Below are 18181 nucleotides of genomic sequence, written 5' to 3' on the forward strand. Positions count from 1 at the left end.
CAATTGAGCGAAGGTGGGCAGGCAAGGCAGGCGGGCGGGTGCGAGCTGATGAGAGAGCGAGCTGACGAGAAGGCGAGGGCAGAGAGCTATCGAGAAGGCGAGCGCGGCGAGCTAGTGAGAAGGCGAGCGTGAGCGCGCGAATAGGCAAGAATGGGCAGATGTACAAGAGGGCGAACGGGTAGGCAAGCACAGGCTCCTCCGAGTCAGGCGTTGTGCGTGCGCGCTGTATCATCTAGTGTTCGGTGTTCTCTAGTGACAGGCTCGGCAGGAGACTTGAAGCTTGAAGCTTGAAGCTTTGAAGGGCCATACTCACCTTTGCATCCGTGCAATGACTCGAGCCTGCGGCGCCGCTGCACGCCATGCCGCTCCGTATCTGTGCATTTCACCCTTCTTGCAAGGAGAAATCATGACGTGGTATGCATATGCCGTGCACCAGAATGTTGGACGTTGCGATTGGACTTGCGCGTTGGACGGTCAAACGTTGGGTTGGAGAACGTTGAGCGCTTGAGCATTGCGGGCGACGTGTCATGTCGGAGTCCGATTGGATTTCCGTTTAGGGCAAGCAGCTGTGGCACTTGGGACGGAAACAACTGCGCCATTTTTTAAATTTCATCATCAAGCGTCGTTCAGCTTTGTCCATGAACTGCTCGGAAACATAACTACGAGGCCACCAAGTACTAGACCTCGCTCCTGCCCAGACTCTTGGCGCTCTCACCCGTTACGCCGCACACCCACTCGCGACTTCTCACCTCTTCTCACATCTCGCGGCTGTGGCGACCCGCACTCTGGCCGCGCCGACTCGCACGACGGGGAACAAAGGAGAGGACTGACAAGTAAGGGTGTAGCGAGCACAGAGAGCGAGCAGAAGGCTGGAGATTTGCAGGTATGTATTGAAATGCTCATCTCGTCTCCGAGTCTGCTTCCAGACCCCAGATTCCAGTACCCGAGCTGCCAGCGACGTAACGAATGAGAAAAATGCTGTGCACGCTGCTGGCAGTGAACATGGGGCATCCATTCTACGGCCAAGACGATACGTGCGATACAGCCGTGTAGCTGCGCGTACGACACTCATCTACAGCCGCATGTCACGCAGCGGATACGCTAAGCTGGTTTCCAGGTGAGCATGTTGCCGACGAGTGTCCCTGGTGCGTCTAACATCGTCACAACTTGCGGATGATGAGACCGCGATGCGGTCTACGGGGCACAAGGCAGCACAACGAGCCGAGTCATTGTGCTCGTCATGCGCTCTTCGAACAGTTATAGCGGGGCATCGCGCCTAGGTCGCGGCCCACCTTTTCTACCTGCGACTGCTACCCTGCGTGACGAAATATACAGCGCGCGCCATGAACTGAATTAGATCAGTACCTGCTTGCTCGCCGTTCGCTCACACTCGCCCGCCCACCTGCTCGCTCATTCACGCAAGATCGCCCGTGTACTTGTCCCATACGTTCGCGAATCGCACGTTCAGTGGCTCGCCCATCAACTCGCTCGCTCTCCTCGGGTGAAGATGACTCTACAACAATCAGTACTGGCAGAGAATGCGTGCGCGCTCACAAGATGGGCTTCTCATATTATATGACGTCGACGAGAGACAATGGTAGCATACTACATAGCATAGGGAGTGGCCAGATGTAATGTACCCTCCTTGATGATTCTATATACTATCCGCGGAACTTCGGTGGTCTGTCTCAGCTGCGTCAATAATCATTATCACGGTATGCAGACTTCAAGGATTGCATTTGCCAGAATGTACTTACATACTTAATTGTACGTTGTTCCTTACTCGTGCTTGATATCTGCTTATGTCTATCCTCACTGTTTCGCGCTTGTCTGATCAAGTACGCAAGGAGAGTAAGTGATTATCAAGCAAGAATCTAAGACATGAAGACTCGTAAGGTCCGTCAAGACGTGCTAAGTAACGTGCACATTTGCTGATGGATGCGGCGGTCCCTCCGTTCATCGAGCAGCTGGCGGAATCGTTTGGCGGAAGGGCATGTTACGGGGCCCTGGATTTGTTCGTAGCATTCGATCAGCGGGGGCTGGCGATCCGGTCGAGGGACCTCACAACGTTCCAGTCACCACTGGGGGCCCTGCGATTGACGGCAGTACCGATGGGATATACGAACGCGATGCAGATCGTACACGGGGACGTAACGTTCATCATGCAAGACGAGATTCCAGACGTCACGATACCATTCGCTGATGACGTGAACGCAAAAGGGCCGAAAACTAGGTACGAGCTTCCCGGCGGAGGGTACGAGACCATCGGAGGGAATCCAGGCATAAGGCGATTCGTGTGGGAACACCTGGAGAACATGAACCGCATCCTCCAAAGGATGGGTGCCGTCGGAGGGACGTTCTCGGGAAAGAAGGCACATCTGTGCGTACCGGACGTGGTAGTCCTGGGACATAAGTGCACATACAGCGGAAGGGAGCCTGACGACGCTAGGGTGCAGAAGATCCGGGACTGGCCAGCGTGCAAGACGGTGACGGACGTGCGGGCCTTCCTTGGGACGATGGGGCTGGTTCGGATCTTCATCAAGGACTTCTCAAAGATCGCGAGACCACTCACTAGGTTGACGCGGAGGGAGGTTGACTTCGGATGGGGGGCAGAAGAAGAGCTGGCGATGGAAACACTGAAAGAAGCACTTGTGAACTGCCCTGCGCTCCTTCCGATCGACTATACTACCGACCGAGTAGTGATTCTGGCCGTGGACTCTTCGGTCATCGGCGTCGGGTTTGTCCTACTGCAGCGGGACGTGAAGGGGAGGAAGTGCCCGAGCAGGTTTGGGTCAATAACGTGGAATGAACGGGAGTCGCGCTACTCACAAGCAAAGGTAGAACTATATGGGCTCTTCCGGGCGCTGCGAGCGTCGAGGATACACATTATCGGCGTGCGGAGGCTGGAAGTCGAGGTAGATGCGAAGTACATCAAGGGCATGCTCAACAACCCGGACATTCAGCCGAATGCGGCGATGAACCGGTGGATAGCGGCGATCCTACTCTTCGACTTCAAGCTGGTGCATATTCCCGGAGTGCTTCATTCCGGGGCGGACGGGCTGTCGCGGAGGGAACGAGCGGAAGAAGACCCGGAGGAGGAGGGAGATCCCGAGGAGTGGATCGACGAAGCATGCGCGTTTACGATTGAAACCTGGAACTCTAGCGAGCCGAGCTACCGGCGGAAGGGGCTCCGAGCACGGGAGGAGGCGCGGATCCTCTGCTTAGTGATTGGGGTCGCAGGCCTAGACGCGGAAGAAGTGGAGATTCCGCGGCATGACAAGGCGGATGCGGCGGAAGAGGATCTGGTACGCATTGAGGAGTTCCTGAGGACCGCCGAGAGACCGGAGGAAATGGTGGACGAGGCGGCGTTCAGGAAATTCGTGCGAAAGGCAGGACGGTTCTTCTTACGCGGAGGGAGACTCTGGCGACGGGACCCAGACGGAAAGCATAAGCGAGTGATTCGGAGGGAGCGAAGGTTAGAGCTATTGAGGCAGGCGCACGACGACCTCGGACATAAGGGAGTACTTACGGTGCGGACGAGGCTGCTGGAGCGTTTCTGGTGGCCGTTCCTGGACCAGGACGTACGGTGGTACGTGAGTACTTGCCATGCGTGCCAACTTAGGAGCACGCAACGGCTGAAGATCCCTCCGACGGTGGCGACTCCGCAGGGACTATTCCACAAGGTGTACATGGACACGATGCACATGCCCGCCGCCGGAGGATACAAGATGGTGGTTCAGGGGAGGTGCTCGCTAGGATCGTACCCAGAGTTCCGGAAGCTGCGGAGGGAGACTGGCCCGATACTTGGGGCATGGATATACGAGGATATTCTCTGTCGGTGGGGGCGGTGGCGGAGATAGTAACAGACAATGGTCCTGCGTTCCTTGCGGCGATGGAGTACCTGGCGAAGAAATACGGGATTCGGCATATCAAGATCTCGCCGTATAACTCTAGAGCGAACGGGATCGTCGAGCGGAGGCACTTTGACGTGCGTGAAGCAACGATGAAGCTATGCGGAGGAAACGAGTCGAAGTGGCCGTCAGTAATTGACGCGGTGTTCTGGGCGGAACGGGTATCGATACAGAAAAGTACGGGGATGTCACCTTACAGAATCATGCACGGGGTGGAGCCAATTTTCCCGTTCGACCTAGCGGAGGCAACGTACCTGGTCCCGGCACCGGAGGAGATGCTGACGCAAGAGGAGTTTATCGCGCATCGAGCCCGACAGTTGCTGAAGCGGAGGGAGGATCTCAACGATATACATCGGAAGGTACTTAAGGCGAGGTATAGGTCGGTCAAGGAGTTCATTAAGCGGAACGAACATACTATCAAGGACTACAAGTTCGAACCTGGAGAACTAGTGCTAGTACGGAACTCCCAGATCGAGACGGAACATAGTCGGAAGGCAAAGCAACGGTATCTGGGCCCAATGATCATGGTACGGCGGACGGAGGGAGGATCATACATCCTCGCGGAACTGGACGGGAGTGTGTCTAGGCATAGATACGCTGCATTCCGGGTGATACCCTATCGCGGAAGGGACAAGGCGCGGGTTGAGATTGCGGACTTAGAAGAATGGGAGGAGTACCTACCAGATGAGAACGAAGAGCTTGAAGAGCGGTTTGCCGTGGACGACGAAGAGGAGGAGTCGGACACGGAGGAAGGGGATTGACGGAGAGAAGGGGAGGCGGGGAGTCAAGCGGAGGGGGGAAAGGTGGGGGTGTCGCGCCGGAGGGAGAGCGTGACTGCGGAGGGGCGGAGAGGCATGGGCGGACGAACTGGATGGGGTGGAGCGGATATGCTCAAGGACGTATGAGAGCTGGGTCTCGATGACGTCGAGGGCGGCCTGGACGGAGGAATCGTTTTGGATAGTGTCGAGACGGGAACGGACGTAACCCCGGAAGCCCTCCAGGGCACGAACCTTCTCAGCAAGAGTATCGAGGCGACGATCGACGGTCCCGCGGTCGAAGCCGGCACGGATTTCGAGGCGGCGCTGGGTGTTAAGGTAGGACTCGTAGTTCCGGCGGTGCTCCAGGAACAGGTCGAGGAGCCCGTTGACCTGGATCGCGATGCGGGTGTCTCCGCGATCGATATCCCGAGCATGGGCCTCGAGCATCGTGTTGACGGTGCGGCGGAACTCGACAAATTCGTTCCAGATTCGTTCCTGCTGGCGGGTTTGCCAGGCGGAAGAGGCCTCTAGACGAGCGAGGCGCTCCTCGATAGGGATGGCTGAGAGCGGAACCGGAGCGGAAGGATTGACCGGTATAGGCGACGGAGGGAACGGAAGGGGAATCTCGTCGGGATTGAAGAAGGGACGACGCTCGACGCTGGAGAGGCGGCGAGCGGTGGAGGGGACGCGAGTCTGAAGGCCGCTCATGCGGAAGAAAGAGGGGTAGGGAGAAAGCGATGTGCAGGGCGGGATAGTTGCTCGGGGCGCGGTTTAAGAACGAAGCGGGAGGTGGAACGGACGGACAACCCGCATACCCGAGGCAAGGACGGATTGATGGCGATAATGAGGGTAGGAGTGGACTGTGGAAGGGGAAGGAGGAGGATCAGTAGCCTTGAGGCGTCGGCACAGCTCGAAATCAAAGGGATCAACGAGCTAGGCGCACAGGATGGAAGCCTCGAGGTGATTGCGCAGGGCGGAAGCCTCGAGGCGATTGGGGATCAACGGGCAGCCCATCCGGTGACAAGTGGGGGAAACGAATGCGCGGGCTCGGGGAGCCTATCACACGGGCGGACGAACATGGCGCGGTCGGCGGGGCTCGTGGAGTAAGCAGAGATACATTGTACAATGGCGGGACTCGACATGGAGGGATGTACATCGGGGGAGAAGACTACTGCGCAATTACGACTACCTACTGGCCCTCCTCCGACTCAAACTCACGCTCAGGCCTCTCCGGACCTTCCATTTCCACGTCTTCCTCCAGCTCGTCGTGCTCATCTTCTGGGTCGGGGATTTCAGGGGCGCCGAGCAGACCGGGGCGGCGGAAGAACTGCCGGACTTCGCCAGACCGGCTGGCCATCCAATCGAGGCGATCCTGAACGGTTCGGAGGCGAGGAGGAGCGGCGGGCGCGGTCGAGGGGGCGGGTGGAGGCTGCGAGGGGCCAGCGATCGGCTCGGAGGATGCGGAAGGGGCGGGAGGCTGAGGAGGCGGCACAGGAGCACCGCGGAAGGGGAAGTCGGCTCGGATATCCGAAGGGCGGGGACCGACGAGGGTGCCTCCCGGGGTAGTCACCCAGTCGTAGAAGTCGAGGGCGGACTGAGGGAGGTCGGGATGGTGGCCTATGTAGAAGAAGCTTGGGGCCCCCTCCTCTGGAAAACGAGGAGATAAGTCAGCAAGGACGGCAGGCGGGAAAAGGAGGGGCGAAGACGGGACTCACTGAAGGCGCTGAACGCGCACCTCTTCTTCCGGGAACTACACGCGGCGCAAGCGTGGCCCGGAAGGGCGTCGATGCGGCACCGGAAGCGGTTGCGACGGCACTCAGGGCAAGGAGTGGTCGGGGAGTAGACGTAGGGCCCATACCGCGGGCGCTCGGCATTGGAAGTGCGCTGCGGCACCGGAGGGAACTTGTCGGGGAGAGCGGGGGACGGAAGGACGATTGTCGGCGAAGGGGGAACGGCCGGGACGCCTCCGCGGTTGGGAAGCTTGAGGTGGACGCGGCGCGGCATCGGGCGAGACGGGCGAGGAGCGGGAGGAGGGGACGGTTGGGTCGGGCGGTAGAGCCGGGTCCCGATGTCGCTGGCGAAAATCGCCTCTTCCAGCGCGCGAGGCGACATGGACCGCTCCAGCGCGTCATCCTCGATGGTGTCAATCGGAGGTGGGGTCGGTGGCGCGCGAGACAGGGCGGTGCCGCGCGGAGGACCGGGGGGAGGAGACGGTATGGAAGGGGCGATGGGAGGCGAGGGCGACGGCGCGAACAGAGGAAGGGGGGGGCGGGTGTGCCTCTCTCAGTAAACAGAGGCGAAGAGGCGGGCGGCGGCGAACGAGCCGACGGCACGGGAGGAGGGACGGAAGGGCCCCGCTCGGTGAACGCGAGCGAGGACGCGCGGGCATAGCGGCCGGAGGCGGAGGGAGCCGGCTCAGGGAAAGGGAACCCGAACGGCCCAGCCACGGAAAGGGTGGGCTCGGGCGCCGGAACGTCCTCAAGGGCCACGAGATGCACGGTGGGCGGGGGAACGGGACTGTTCCAGGCCGCGGGCTCAGGCATCGGCTCGTCATACTCGAGGGAGGACGGAAGTTGAGGTTCGTGGGCCGGCGACCGGGGAGGCTCGGAGACGGGAGACTGACGCACCATCGGCTCGTCGTACTCGAGAGGGGACAGAGGTCGAGGTTCGGGGGCGGCGACCGGGGAGGCTCGGGGAGGGGAGACAGGTGTGCGGCGGTGGCGGGGAGAGGGGACGGATGAGGGACTGGTGACGGGGATGGAGCACGAGAGGCGGGGCGGCGCGAAGGGGCGAGGACAGCCGGGGAAATCTCGAACGTGGTGCCGGCCCAGTAGCCGGTTGACCCATACCGGCGGCCACGCAGCTGGGCCTCGCGCTGGAGGGTCTGGAGGGGGCCCTGGTACCGGGATGGTTGGCTGGCAAAGCCTTCCAGTCGCTCCCAGAACTCGTCCAGGGCGGCCTCGGTTTCGGGACGCAACCGCGTCTCGAACAGCCCGTGCGTGAGGACGTAGTCGAGGTGCACGTCGTACACGGCCTATGACATCCGTTAGGTGCGGAGGAGGGAAGGAGGGGACGGGGCGCTTACCCAGGCGTAACACAACTGACGACCCCAGACCAACCACGCACCCGCTTGCGCGTGCGATGGGTGGCGACCCATGGTCGGTTGGCGAGCGGCGACAATGCTGATTCGCGCCTCAAGGGCGACCAGTTCGGCGGAGGCGGCGAGGCGGGTCGGATAGTCCTCGTCAGGGAGCCCGGCGGTGAAGTCCAAGGTAGCGGAGGGAGACGGGAAGGGCGAGACATAGCTGGTGAGGGGAAGAAGGAGCGAGACGAAAGACGGAAGGGAGAGCACAAGCCGCAGCAGGTCTTATACGCGGAAGAGGGGAGGCCTAGCCACACTGATCGGAAGGAGATTGCCCGATCAGGCTGCGATCCCAGCCAATCAACGCGTCGGGCGGAGCGCTGGAGAAGCGAGATGGGCGGAGGCGCGCGGCCGATCACCGATCACTTAGGACTTAGGACAATCCTAAGGGCAGCGGAGGCGCGCTGGATTAGGAAGGGGAGGAGTCTGACCGAGGACGGTCAGAATTTCAAGGTGGGGGTAGATGTGGGGTGGGCCCACATGGGAGCACCAGTACGAGCTCGGAACGACGCACTCTCAGGTGTAGGACAACGCGGAACGAAGCAACGTCGATTGGAGGAAAACGCCTCGGCGAAGGACGACCAAGTAAAACTGCGGATTGAAGACAGCTACTGTACATGAACACTAGGTCCTCCGGCACCTCATCCTCGACCTCTCCCTCCTCCATCGCCTCGAAGTCCTGAGGGTGCGCGAACCGCAGGCGACGCGGTATCCCGGAGTAGCCGTCGGGAACGTACACTCCCTCCGATAAGCGAACGTGCAAGTCGCGGACGCTGGCCTCAACAGAATTTAGGCCTCGGGCGATATGGACAGCCTCGGAACGAGCGTCACGGTTAGCGGTGCGGCACTCATCAAGGAGGCCTGAAACCGACTAAGGAGCCGTCGAGGCTGTCGGAAGAAGCACGATAGGACGAGAGCTGTAAGGGACGCTCTAAGTAGCGAACCGGAAGGAGGGGACGGCCAATCTCTGCGTCGGCTTGCTCGGCGGTGACTCGGTTCGGGGCCCAGGCAATCAGAGGAAAGGCTCGCCGACATAGCTATGCTGCGACGGAAGAGTGAGGAAGACCTGGTCGAGATACTCGATCAGCTCCTGCACGTCAGGGTAGCGGCGGACGAGCGGAAGGGAAGCATCGCCGTGGGCCACTGCACGGGAACGAGAGTCGAAGAGCATTCGCTGCGCGGGGAGAACGGCCGCTTAGAAGGACGATCGGGAATCAGGACGGAGGAAAAAGGACGCACGATTAACCATCGAGCTCCATGGGCCCAGGCAAGCCATTCGCGGTCACTATCGGGTTCAGGCGAGGCTCTACTACACGCTCGTCGCGGAGAAGATCGATGAGGCGGTAGAACCGGGTGGTGAAGACGATGGTGGACGGGTTTGGGGGAGCATCGACGGGCATCGGAGACGGTGGGGAGCACTGAGGGCCTGGCGGAGGAAGCGGAAGAAGCTGGAGGAGGGTACGGGGAGGTGTCGGAAGGAGACGAGGCGGGTGCGGAAGGAACGGGAAAGGAGAGAAACGGATGCCAGCGAGGGTGGGACATGGGAAACAGCGGCGGAGGGAGACTTAGAGGGGGAGACGGAGGAAAAGGGGAGTTAGTTACCTACCACCACCTCTCAGGACTCAGTATCTAGGTTGCACCGGGCATCTCAGGCTTCAGGTCTCGTCTCAGGCTCGCGTTCAGGCTAAGGAAGGTCGCAGAAGTTAGGCTCAGGCTCAGGATCGAGGAGAGCTCAGGTTAGGAACGTCGGAGGGAAGGCTATCGAGTATACCAGGCTCAGGAAAGGCAGTCTTCACTAAAAGACATCGCGAACGAAGCGTGCGGCGCACCACCCCATCTCCCCTTTCCCTTCCGCGAGGTACCACAGACCTCGCTCGCTTCCTCCGCCAACCGTCAACTTGTACCAACGACCCCCGCCCATCGTTTTCACCGATACCAAGAATTCCCTTCCGCGTCGTCCACGCACCGGGGACTCGCCATCACCACAACGAGCAGACAGGCAAGTGGACAGGCGACAGCACACGCCCACTGCGAGTGTGCTGGGCGAATGCCCAGCACGCAGACACAGCCGACGGATACACACGCAGGCACGCAAATGGGCGCGCAGGCAGGTGAGCAAATGGACGAGCGGAGGGTAGGCGGACGAGCGGGCGGGCGGACGGGCGAGCGGGCGGACGGGCGAGCGGGCGGACGGGCGAGCGGGCGAACGGGCAGACGGACGGGCAGGCGGGTGGGCAGACAAGCGGACGAGCAGGTAAGTAGGTGAGTGAGCAAGCAGGCGAGCAAGCGGGCAAGCGGAAAAGCGGGTGAGCAGGACAGCGGGTGGTTGGGCAAGAGGGCAAGCGGGTGAGAGGGAAGCAGGCGAGAGGGCAAGCAGGCGGGCACAGAGCACGGACCAGCACCACACGCACGGTGACTGCGAGCGTGCAGGGTGAATGCCCAGCAGGCAAGCACGGCCAACGACCGTAAGGTGGGCGCGTGAGCGAAAAGCGGGTGACCGCGACGGTGGGCAGGGCTGGGGCGCGCAACACGCCAATTGCGAACACAGAGGGCGACTGCCCTGGTGCCCCTACATGCAGATACAGCAGACGTCCTCGTAGATAGAGTTCTTGTAATGGTAGTATGAATATACCCTATAAAACTGAGACTGATATATTCACACCACAACACCCCTTACGACTCGAGACTAAGAGAACCAGTACAGAAGTAGTGTAGATAGACACCCCTACTGTACACGACTCACGAGAACCCTGGCCTTTTATGCTGTACTCATCTATTGAAGTAGATGCCACTAAACATGAATTAGATCCCTTAGACATACCTTAGACATGCGGACATAGTGTAATAACGTCCAGAAAGCGAATCGTAGGTATGTTGCAGCTCTAGGGGGGACCGTTATTCGCGTCCTGATTGGCCAGAAACAGTCCGAGCACATCGGGTTTGCCCAATTTGGTTAGGAAACAAATAGACACAAATGTTCGATTCACGGGGGCGCCCGCAAAACTCACCTCTTGCGCGTGCAATCTACAAGGTGCTACATCCGTCCTTCTACCCTCTACCCAGGCGCACCCTCTTGCCTCTTATCCTGTTCCCCGTGTCCCTTCCTTGCCACTCGCCGAATCACACATCAAGACTCAACAAGTACGTCCGATGGCACGTCAATGAGCACATGCGAATGGCGCGTCGGCATGGCCAATGCCCAGCTACTTACATCGAGACATCTCGCAGCATAGTAAGCATGGACTGCATCCGTGTAAGGAGGAAGCTAACCGACTCGACTTGAAGGGCTGCAGCGTGCACGTTGAGGTAGAACTGCACAGCGAGAACAGCCCCGATCAGGAGACACTTCACAACGGGCGCAACATCGGGAAGACCCTCCCTGCGGACTACACACGCAGCATCATGCACACCGTCGTCATCGATGGCATCGACCGCAGCCCGTACGCCCCTCCTCCTCTTCTCAAAGACCGCCACCAAACTATCCGCCATCCCAGCTGCTGCGGTACGCACATGCCCACCATCCACGACCTCTTCGTTGTCCCGCACATGGAGTTGCTCGCCACGCGCGCGAGCTCGACCTCCGTGCGGCTCAGCTGTGGGATGCTGCAAGTCCCTGAACACGTTGTGGAGGGCGTGGAGGAGCGCAACTGCAGGACGAAACATGCGGAGGACGTCGAGGCTGAGCTTGCGGGGTAACGAACAGGCAGGTGAAGGACAGGGAATGACAGTGATCTTGTCTGCCTATTACATAGTGCTTAGTATACTCCCCAATGTCGATATTATGCACGAATAATGAAGCACTATAAGACCACCGCATTTGTCACAGCGGGATAATTTGTCGCGGCCTCAAACATACCAAATCGGGAAGGCTGCCGCTTGATCCCTTGGCCCTTTACTTACAGTGTCCACGAACTGCATCAAGGCTTGAAGTTGAAGCAGTAAGTCACAATTGGCATTGCAATGAATGTATTCCTACTAGGTGTATGTCGTGGCGCACGACATACATGCTGTCCATCTGCTGGATCTCGATACAGGGTATCTAGGCACGGTGCATAAATCACTATAAACGGCAGTGTATCTAGGCCCAGAAACCGTCAGATCACAAATCACGATTGCATTACCCGATCCGGGCCCGCAGCGGTGTTAGGGCTCGGCGGTTCGAGTCCTGGACACAGGGGGCGGGCTACCTGACGAAACTAACAGTGGTGGTCGCTCGGCGACCAGAGCGGATGGAAAGATAAGTCGTGAGGTCGTTAAGGAGGCGTATAGCCCGTAGAGGTCGTACGAGGACTGTTGAGTCCTCGTTAAGGTCGTTCACGCAGCTGTTGAGCTCGCGCTGGCAGTCGGCGACGAGCCTGACCGTGAAGGAGTCGGCGACGAGCCTATCCTAGGTGCAGCGACGAGCTAACACCTTCGAAACGAGAGCGCGACGAGCACTCTCGTTAATGGCCAATCCCGCAGTTGTACGGCGTGAAGAGTTCGCGCGCGGACGATGTGGTTGGGAGTAAAAGGCTGCTTTCCATTCTAGTAAAGCGCGCGTCTTCGGCGAGACGCGCGCCTAAGTATACAAGACATGAACAAGTAAGTGAATACAGTACGCGTCGTAAGTATCTAGGCTCGGGCGGTAAATACATGCGGGTCGCGGTTATTATACGTAGCACGGAAGAGATTTATGTACACAGTCTTAATCCTGTCCGTAGCGTCCGTAACAGAGCCCCCACCGCGGCTCGCAAGTCTTGAGCGATGTCTGACCGTGGCTCCAACTCTAAGAGAATCCTTCCCAACGCGTACCAGTGTTTGAGGCGAATCACGTCGTCGTCGCTATCGAGGCAGCGCGGCTCGGAGAAGTTAGGGTAGTACGATGAGTTCGCCCCCCAGGCTCGTCGTAGACGGTCGCGCACTTCCGCCCATAGGACTCCGCGAGCTTCACTCGAGGTCGCGTTCCTCAATGCTGGGAGTCGGCCGACCACCAACCGTTCCACGTTGAGTCGGAAGTGATAGGTCCCCAACTCCCATACTTCCCGGTCGACTTCCCCCGGCGTTGGATTGCGCAGAGGGTGGACCTCTTTGTCCGAGAGCGGACGTACGTTGGACCTCTCAAGTGCCGCCTGCAGATGTTGAGGGGCCTTGAGACGATTCTTCCAGCCCTTGTGCTTGGTGGGGACCCAAGTTCCCGGGAGCTTGTGCAGGGCGTCGACATGAGTTTGACGCGTCTTCAACCACCGAAGAATCGCAATGTACCCGTCGTCACCCTCCATCCGCAAGACAGAAGGGAACGGCATGAGATGCGCATTCTCCGGAGGGAGCTGCGGTTCCGGACCCCGGTCGTGTTCCCAAGCTAGACGTCCCACGGAGATGCTCGTATCGTCCTCGAAGGGGCGTCGAAGGAAGTCGTCGACCTCGTTAGCCGTGAAGAGAGGCAACTTGGTCCTGACCGGTACTCCCGAAGAGAGCGTGATGACGTGGAAGTCGTCCGGGGGAGTGGGATCTCTGGGGATCTGCTCCCTAGTCGAGCTGAACGCCGTCCGAGAGTTGGTCAACCTTTCTCCAAGAGGGACGCCTACACGCGCGAAGAGCGAGCGCGGCTCTTCGAATCTGTCGAGAAGGGGACGAGCGGACTGTCGTTCCGCAGGGGGAGCTTCGGGGAAGGCGATCCCCGGTAGGCTGCTCTCTAGACGGTCCGCAAGCGAACACGTAGGCTTGACCGGCGAGGGTTGCTCTATTCGGTTAATCAAGGAAGGGGCCGGCGGAGCGATAGGCGGGGCGAACGTGGGCGAATGACGGCGACCGGACTCTGTCCTCGCAAGGCTTCGTCCTCTATCCTCTCGCTCTGCTGTCCTTCGGCCGGGGAATCGTCGAGGCATGAGGCGGGGAGGAGAGCGAGGACGTCTTGAGCTGGCGTCCGGTCGGTAGGAGTCGCCGGCTCTCCAGTCACGTCGAGGCGAACGGTCGCGGTAGGAGTGGCGAGGAGGGGAGCGGCGAGGAGTGTTATCGTACGGGCGCGAACCACCGTATTCTCGCGCTGGACGAGGAGGGGAACGGCGACGTCGAGGAGACCGAGAACGAGATGGTCGACGTTGTCGTCCCCTGGGAGAGGGTGAGCGACCTCGGAGAACAGGAGGATTGCCAGTTCGAGGTACCATCGGCGAGGGGTCGGGATCCCTCTGCTTGCCCTTATCAAAGCTCGTCAGGCGAGGCGGCGAGGGACTTCTTCTTTGCTCGGGCTCCTGGGTTGGAGCCGGCTCGGGCGAAGGAGGCAGGGAGAACGCCATAGGCGAGTCTCTTCGGAGGGGCGAAGAGTTCGCACCGCTCCGAGGAGGTGTGGCCGGGCAGTCCTCTGTGAAGATTCTCATCGGCGAGTCACCTCGGAGGGGCGAAGAGTTCGCGCCGCTCCGAGGGGGGGTAACCGGACGATCCTCCGCGATGGCCTCGGGCGCTGATTGATTGTTCCAGGCGTCTTCGTCCCCGGGAAAATCGTCGAAGAAGGAGCCGCCGGTAGAGTTGACTCGATTCCCGAGGCAGAGGCGGGAGCAAGGGGAGAGGCGGGATTCCACGCTGGTACCGGAAACTTTACGTAGTTAAAATCCGGGTCTTCATCGGCACTGTCCAATTCATCTTCTTCTTCTCTCAACCTCTTCCTGCTTTTCTTGTTCGAGGGGGCCTTGGGCGCGTGATCCTCGTCGTCCCAATACTCCAGTAACAGTCGGAGGTCGAGGCGGGCGAGGGACTCTTGGACTACGGTGGATGGGGGAGGCTTGCGAGTTACGCACCACACGGGGACTCCGAACCAAACCAACCGTTTCAGCACTTCCGCCTCGTTCTCGTCGACCCAGCTTCCGATTCCGATGATATTGGTAGCGGGCGCGCTCATGTATCCCTCGTCGAATACTAGTTGCAGATATCTCTTATACGAATATCCTCGCAGTTCGAGGAGATGACGCTGGATGAGGGCTACATCCTTCCGGAAGGGGAATAGTTCTTGAGAGAAGCTGCGGAAGCGGTATAGCGCGTCCTGGACATCCGCAGGACGTAGACGTAGACCTCGAGGGGGTGAAGGGTCGGCGAGGAAGTAGTCGTTCGCCCTTGTGAGTTCGGCCTCGTAGAGGTTCTGGAGCGCGCGAGAGAATTCGGGGGTGGGTACTCCCCTCATGTTCTGGAAGCTCTTAACGGAGAACGTTCCCTTCCTCCTACCGCGCGCGACGTCGAGGGTTACGTAGGCGGGGTCGACGCCTTCTTCAGTAGGAGGGACTTCGTAGATGAAAGCGCGGTGCCCTTGCGCACTGGCCCAGTATTGGGGGTGGAAGCCCGGCTCGAAGAGACCCGTACGTCCGTCCGCGAAGATCTCCTCCAATGCGTCCTGTTGAGGAGGGAGCGAGGGCACGTACGGAGCATTAGGCGAGACCGCCCATACGCCAGGACTCAAGACGACCGCCGAACGGACCCGGAGATGCGCTTGGAAGTAAGTCCAAGCCGAGTCGCGGGCGTGGGTCCGGGCAGGCGCGACGCGATAGTCTTGAGGGAGGAAAAGAGACTCGCGGAATCGAAGGAAATTGGACGAGGAGGGGCCGGCCATACTTGTATCGAGCTGCGTACTCGGGAAGGAAGGAGACGATGAGGATTCGACGATCGAAGAAACGGATGAAGTTCGGACAGTCCAAACGTTCACTCGTTCGACGGGGCGGCAAGGAGCGAAGAGTTCACTCGCTTGCGTAGGGGGAGCGACGGAAGAGTAGCAAGGAGCGAAGAGTTCACTCGCTTGCGTAGGTGAGGCGATGGAAGAGTAGCAAGGAGCGAAGAGTTCACTCGCTTGCGTGGAAAGGGTTATGTAGAGAGAGGGAGAGAGAGAGCGCGGCGGGCGCTCAAAGTGAACTTGTGGCTGCACTCGCCGCGTCGCGGTCACGTGTTCAGCGTGGGTGGTAGAAGCGCTGACGCGTAGGAGAGGAAGATTAGAGGAAAGTAAAGTAGGTATTTCTTAAGGAAGAGAGAGAGAACTATCTACGGTTGTTTTACTACAGGAGTCGTTCTTGTATTTACTACTACTAATCTTAGTACATGTATTCTCAGCGAGTGAGGCCTTGAGAAGTCTTATAATCTCGAAGAATTTCGTGCGCGTTCCGAAGGTGAGCTGCTGGCTCCCAAGTATCGTGTACGGGTCCGTAGTGTTTCCATCGTACTAGGAACTCTAGTCGGTTTCTCTTTGACCGGTTTCTCCTCCAAGCTACTATGCGTTCCACTTCGTACTCTTCGGAAGCGAGCAGGTCGGATTGGCGAGGATCCGGCAGCGTAGGCCGGTCTACCCCTTCGTAAGAAGCGTCAGGTTCCCGGTACTTCCGTAGATGTTCGATGCTGATGACAGGGTTCATAGGGTAAGTGTCGGGAATAGCGAGTCGGTAGACCAGAGGGTTGACTTGTTCTTGGACCGGGAAGGGTCCGAGCATACGTTGTACCAGCTTTTTGCCAGTACCCTTTACGTCTACTAGTTCAAGCGAGTGCGGATTCACCAGAACTCGGGAGCCGACCGGAAAAGTTTCGGGTCTTCGTCCCTTGTTGTAGCTTCGAGCTGCCTGTTCTTGAGCTATGGCTAGGGCGTCACGAGCTCGTTGGCGGTGGAGCTCCATTTCGATGGCAAAGTCGGTGGCGCGCTCGCTGGCGAGTTGAGGACGTTCTACGTATCGTTCGTCTTTGATCAGGAAATCCAAGGAACCCTTGGGATGGAACCCGTAGAGCAAGAAGTACGGGGTTTGACCCGTAGCGGAGTGAACGGATGAGTTGTAAGCGTGCGCGAGAGCCGGCAACCATTGCGACCACGTATTCCGGTCTCCTTGGATGTAGGCTCTCAGCATGGTCTCGATGCGTTGATTCACGATTTCGGTTTGTCCGTCGTGCTGCGGGTGATGCGAGGAGGACAAGCACAGGTGAATTCCCAACTCAGCGGCCACCGCTCTCCAAAACTCGGACGTCCATCGACCGTCCCGGTCGCAGATGATATGTTCCGGGATGCCGAACCGATAGACGACGTGTTGTACGAACAAGTGAGCGAACTCCACGGTGTTCAGAGTGCCTTCGCAAGGTATGAACAGTCCATGCTTCGTGCAGCGGTCTACTACCACTAGCACTGCGTCGTAACCGTCTGACCGCGGCAGACCAGTGATGAGATCGAAAGAGATCCATTCGAAGGGACGGTTAGGGATAGGATTAGGTCGCAGCAATCCCGCTTTGGCTCTTCGGTCGGTCTTGATTTCTGACAAACGTCGCAGGACATGGCGTAGTCGCGCACGTCTCTCCGGAGGGAAGGCCAAAAGAATCGTTCGTTGATTCTCCAGGCCAGTTTCCTAGGACCTTCGTGAGCCGACTCATAAGGAGAGTCGTGTAACCGAGCGATTAAGGGGACAACCTCAGTTCTGGGTACGCATAATCTGACGGGGTCGGAGCCGGTACGGATGTACAGCAGTTTCGAGTCGTCTGTGAAGAAGCACTGTCCGGAGAACCTCTGCAGGCCCGGTTCATTGGCTTTCTTCCATTTGTCTCGGAAGAAAGGGTCCTTCTCGTAGCCCTTAACGAAGTTGGCCTTGTACTCTGGACTCAACTCTATGAGTAGAGTCGGCAGTGAGACGTCTTTGTCGGGTGAGTACAGGTAACTGGGATCTTCTGACGCTTCCGTACTTGTCAGACTTGTTACCGGTTGATCTTGAGTCGTGGCGGGGTGAGCTAGACGATTTATGCTTGGACGGGGAGGTGTTCCTCCCGCGGCTTCGCTATCGTCGTTTGGAAGGGGAGGTGTTCCTCCCGCTTCCTTGCTCGTTCGGCTCTCTGCGTAAACGTAGTCTTGATAGTGGTTGTCTTCGCTGGCAAGGGGAGGTGTTCCTCCCGCTTCCCAGCTGGTTCTGCTTCCCGCGTGATCGTCCTCTTGTTCGTAGTTGCCCTCGCCTGGAAGGGAAGGTGTTCCTCCCGCTTCCACGCTATTTTGGCTCTCGGCGTCCGGGAGTTCTTGATCGTTATCTCCTGTGTAGTTACTCCCGCTCCCCGCCCCCCACGCTGAAGCCTAAAGTGTCGTGGTGAGCGGTGGAAAATCCGGTCGACGGTGGGGTAGCTTCAAGCACTGTTTCCCATGAGGCGTGGACCGACGCAGCGGCCGTCAGTCTTGTAGCGGGAGTACGGTCGGCTGCAGCTTCCGCGGCTTCCGGGGTAGCTTGGTCCGGAATGATGGGGACTGAGCGATCCTCCTGTGGTGATTGGTGGTCCGGTGGTAGACGGGGTAGCCGAGATAGTGGGTCCACGTTGGAATGAACGCGTCCGGCGCGGTGTACGATGTCTAGGTATGGCATGAACGCCGCGAAGACCGCCCCCAGGCCGCTAGTCGTCTGTTGGTG

The 18181-nt window shown here is 59.2% G+C and overlaps 1 protein-coding gene across 1 annotated transcript; it reads left to right on the plus strand.

The window, feature by feature from the left end:
- Window positions 1-10780: 10780 nt before the first annotated feature.
- On the plus strand, window positions 10781-11641 carry B0H18DRAFT_1044022 (uncharacterized protein). Its single transcript, XM_048030700.1, has 3 exons — window positions 10781-10968; window positions 11097-11251; window positions 11306-11641. The coding sequence occupies exons 1-3, from the start codon at window positions 10786-10788 to the stop codon at window positions 11505-11507; spliced, it is 540 nt and encodes a 179-aa protein (XP_047886787.1). The 5' UTR covers window positions 10781-10785; the 3' UTR covers window positions 11508-11641.
- The last annotated feature ends 6540 nt before the right edge of the window (window positions 11642-18181 follow it).

Source organism: Fomitopsis serialis (genome assembly GCF_022376445.1).
Source record: "Fomitopsis serialis strain Sig1Antser10 chromosome Unknown B0H18scaffold_150, whole genome shotgun sequence".
Taxonomy (NCBI): Eukaryota; Fungi; Basidiomycota; class Agaricomycetes; order Polyporales; family Fomitopsidaceae; genus Fomitopsis; species Fomitopsis serialis.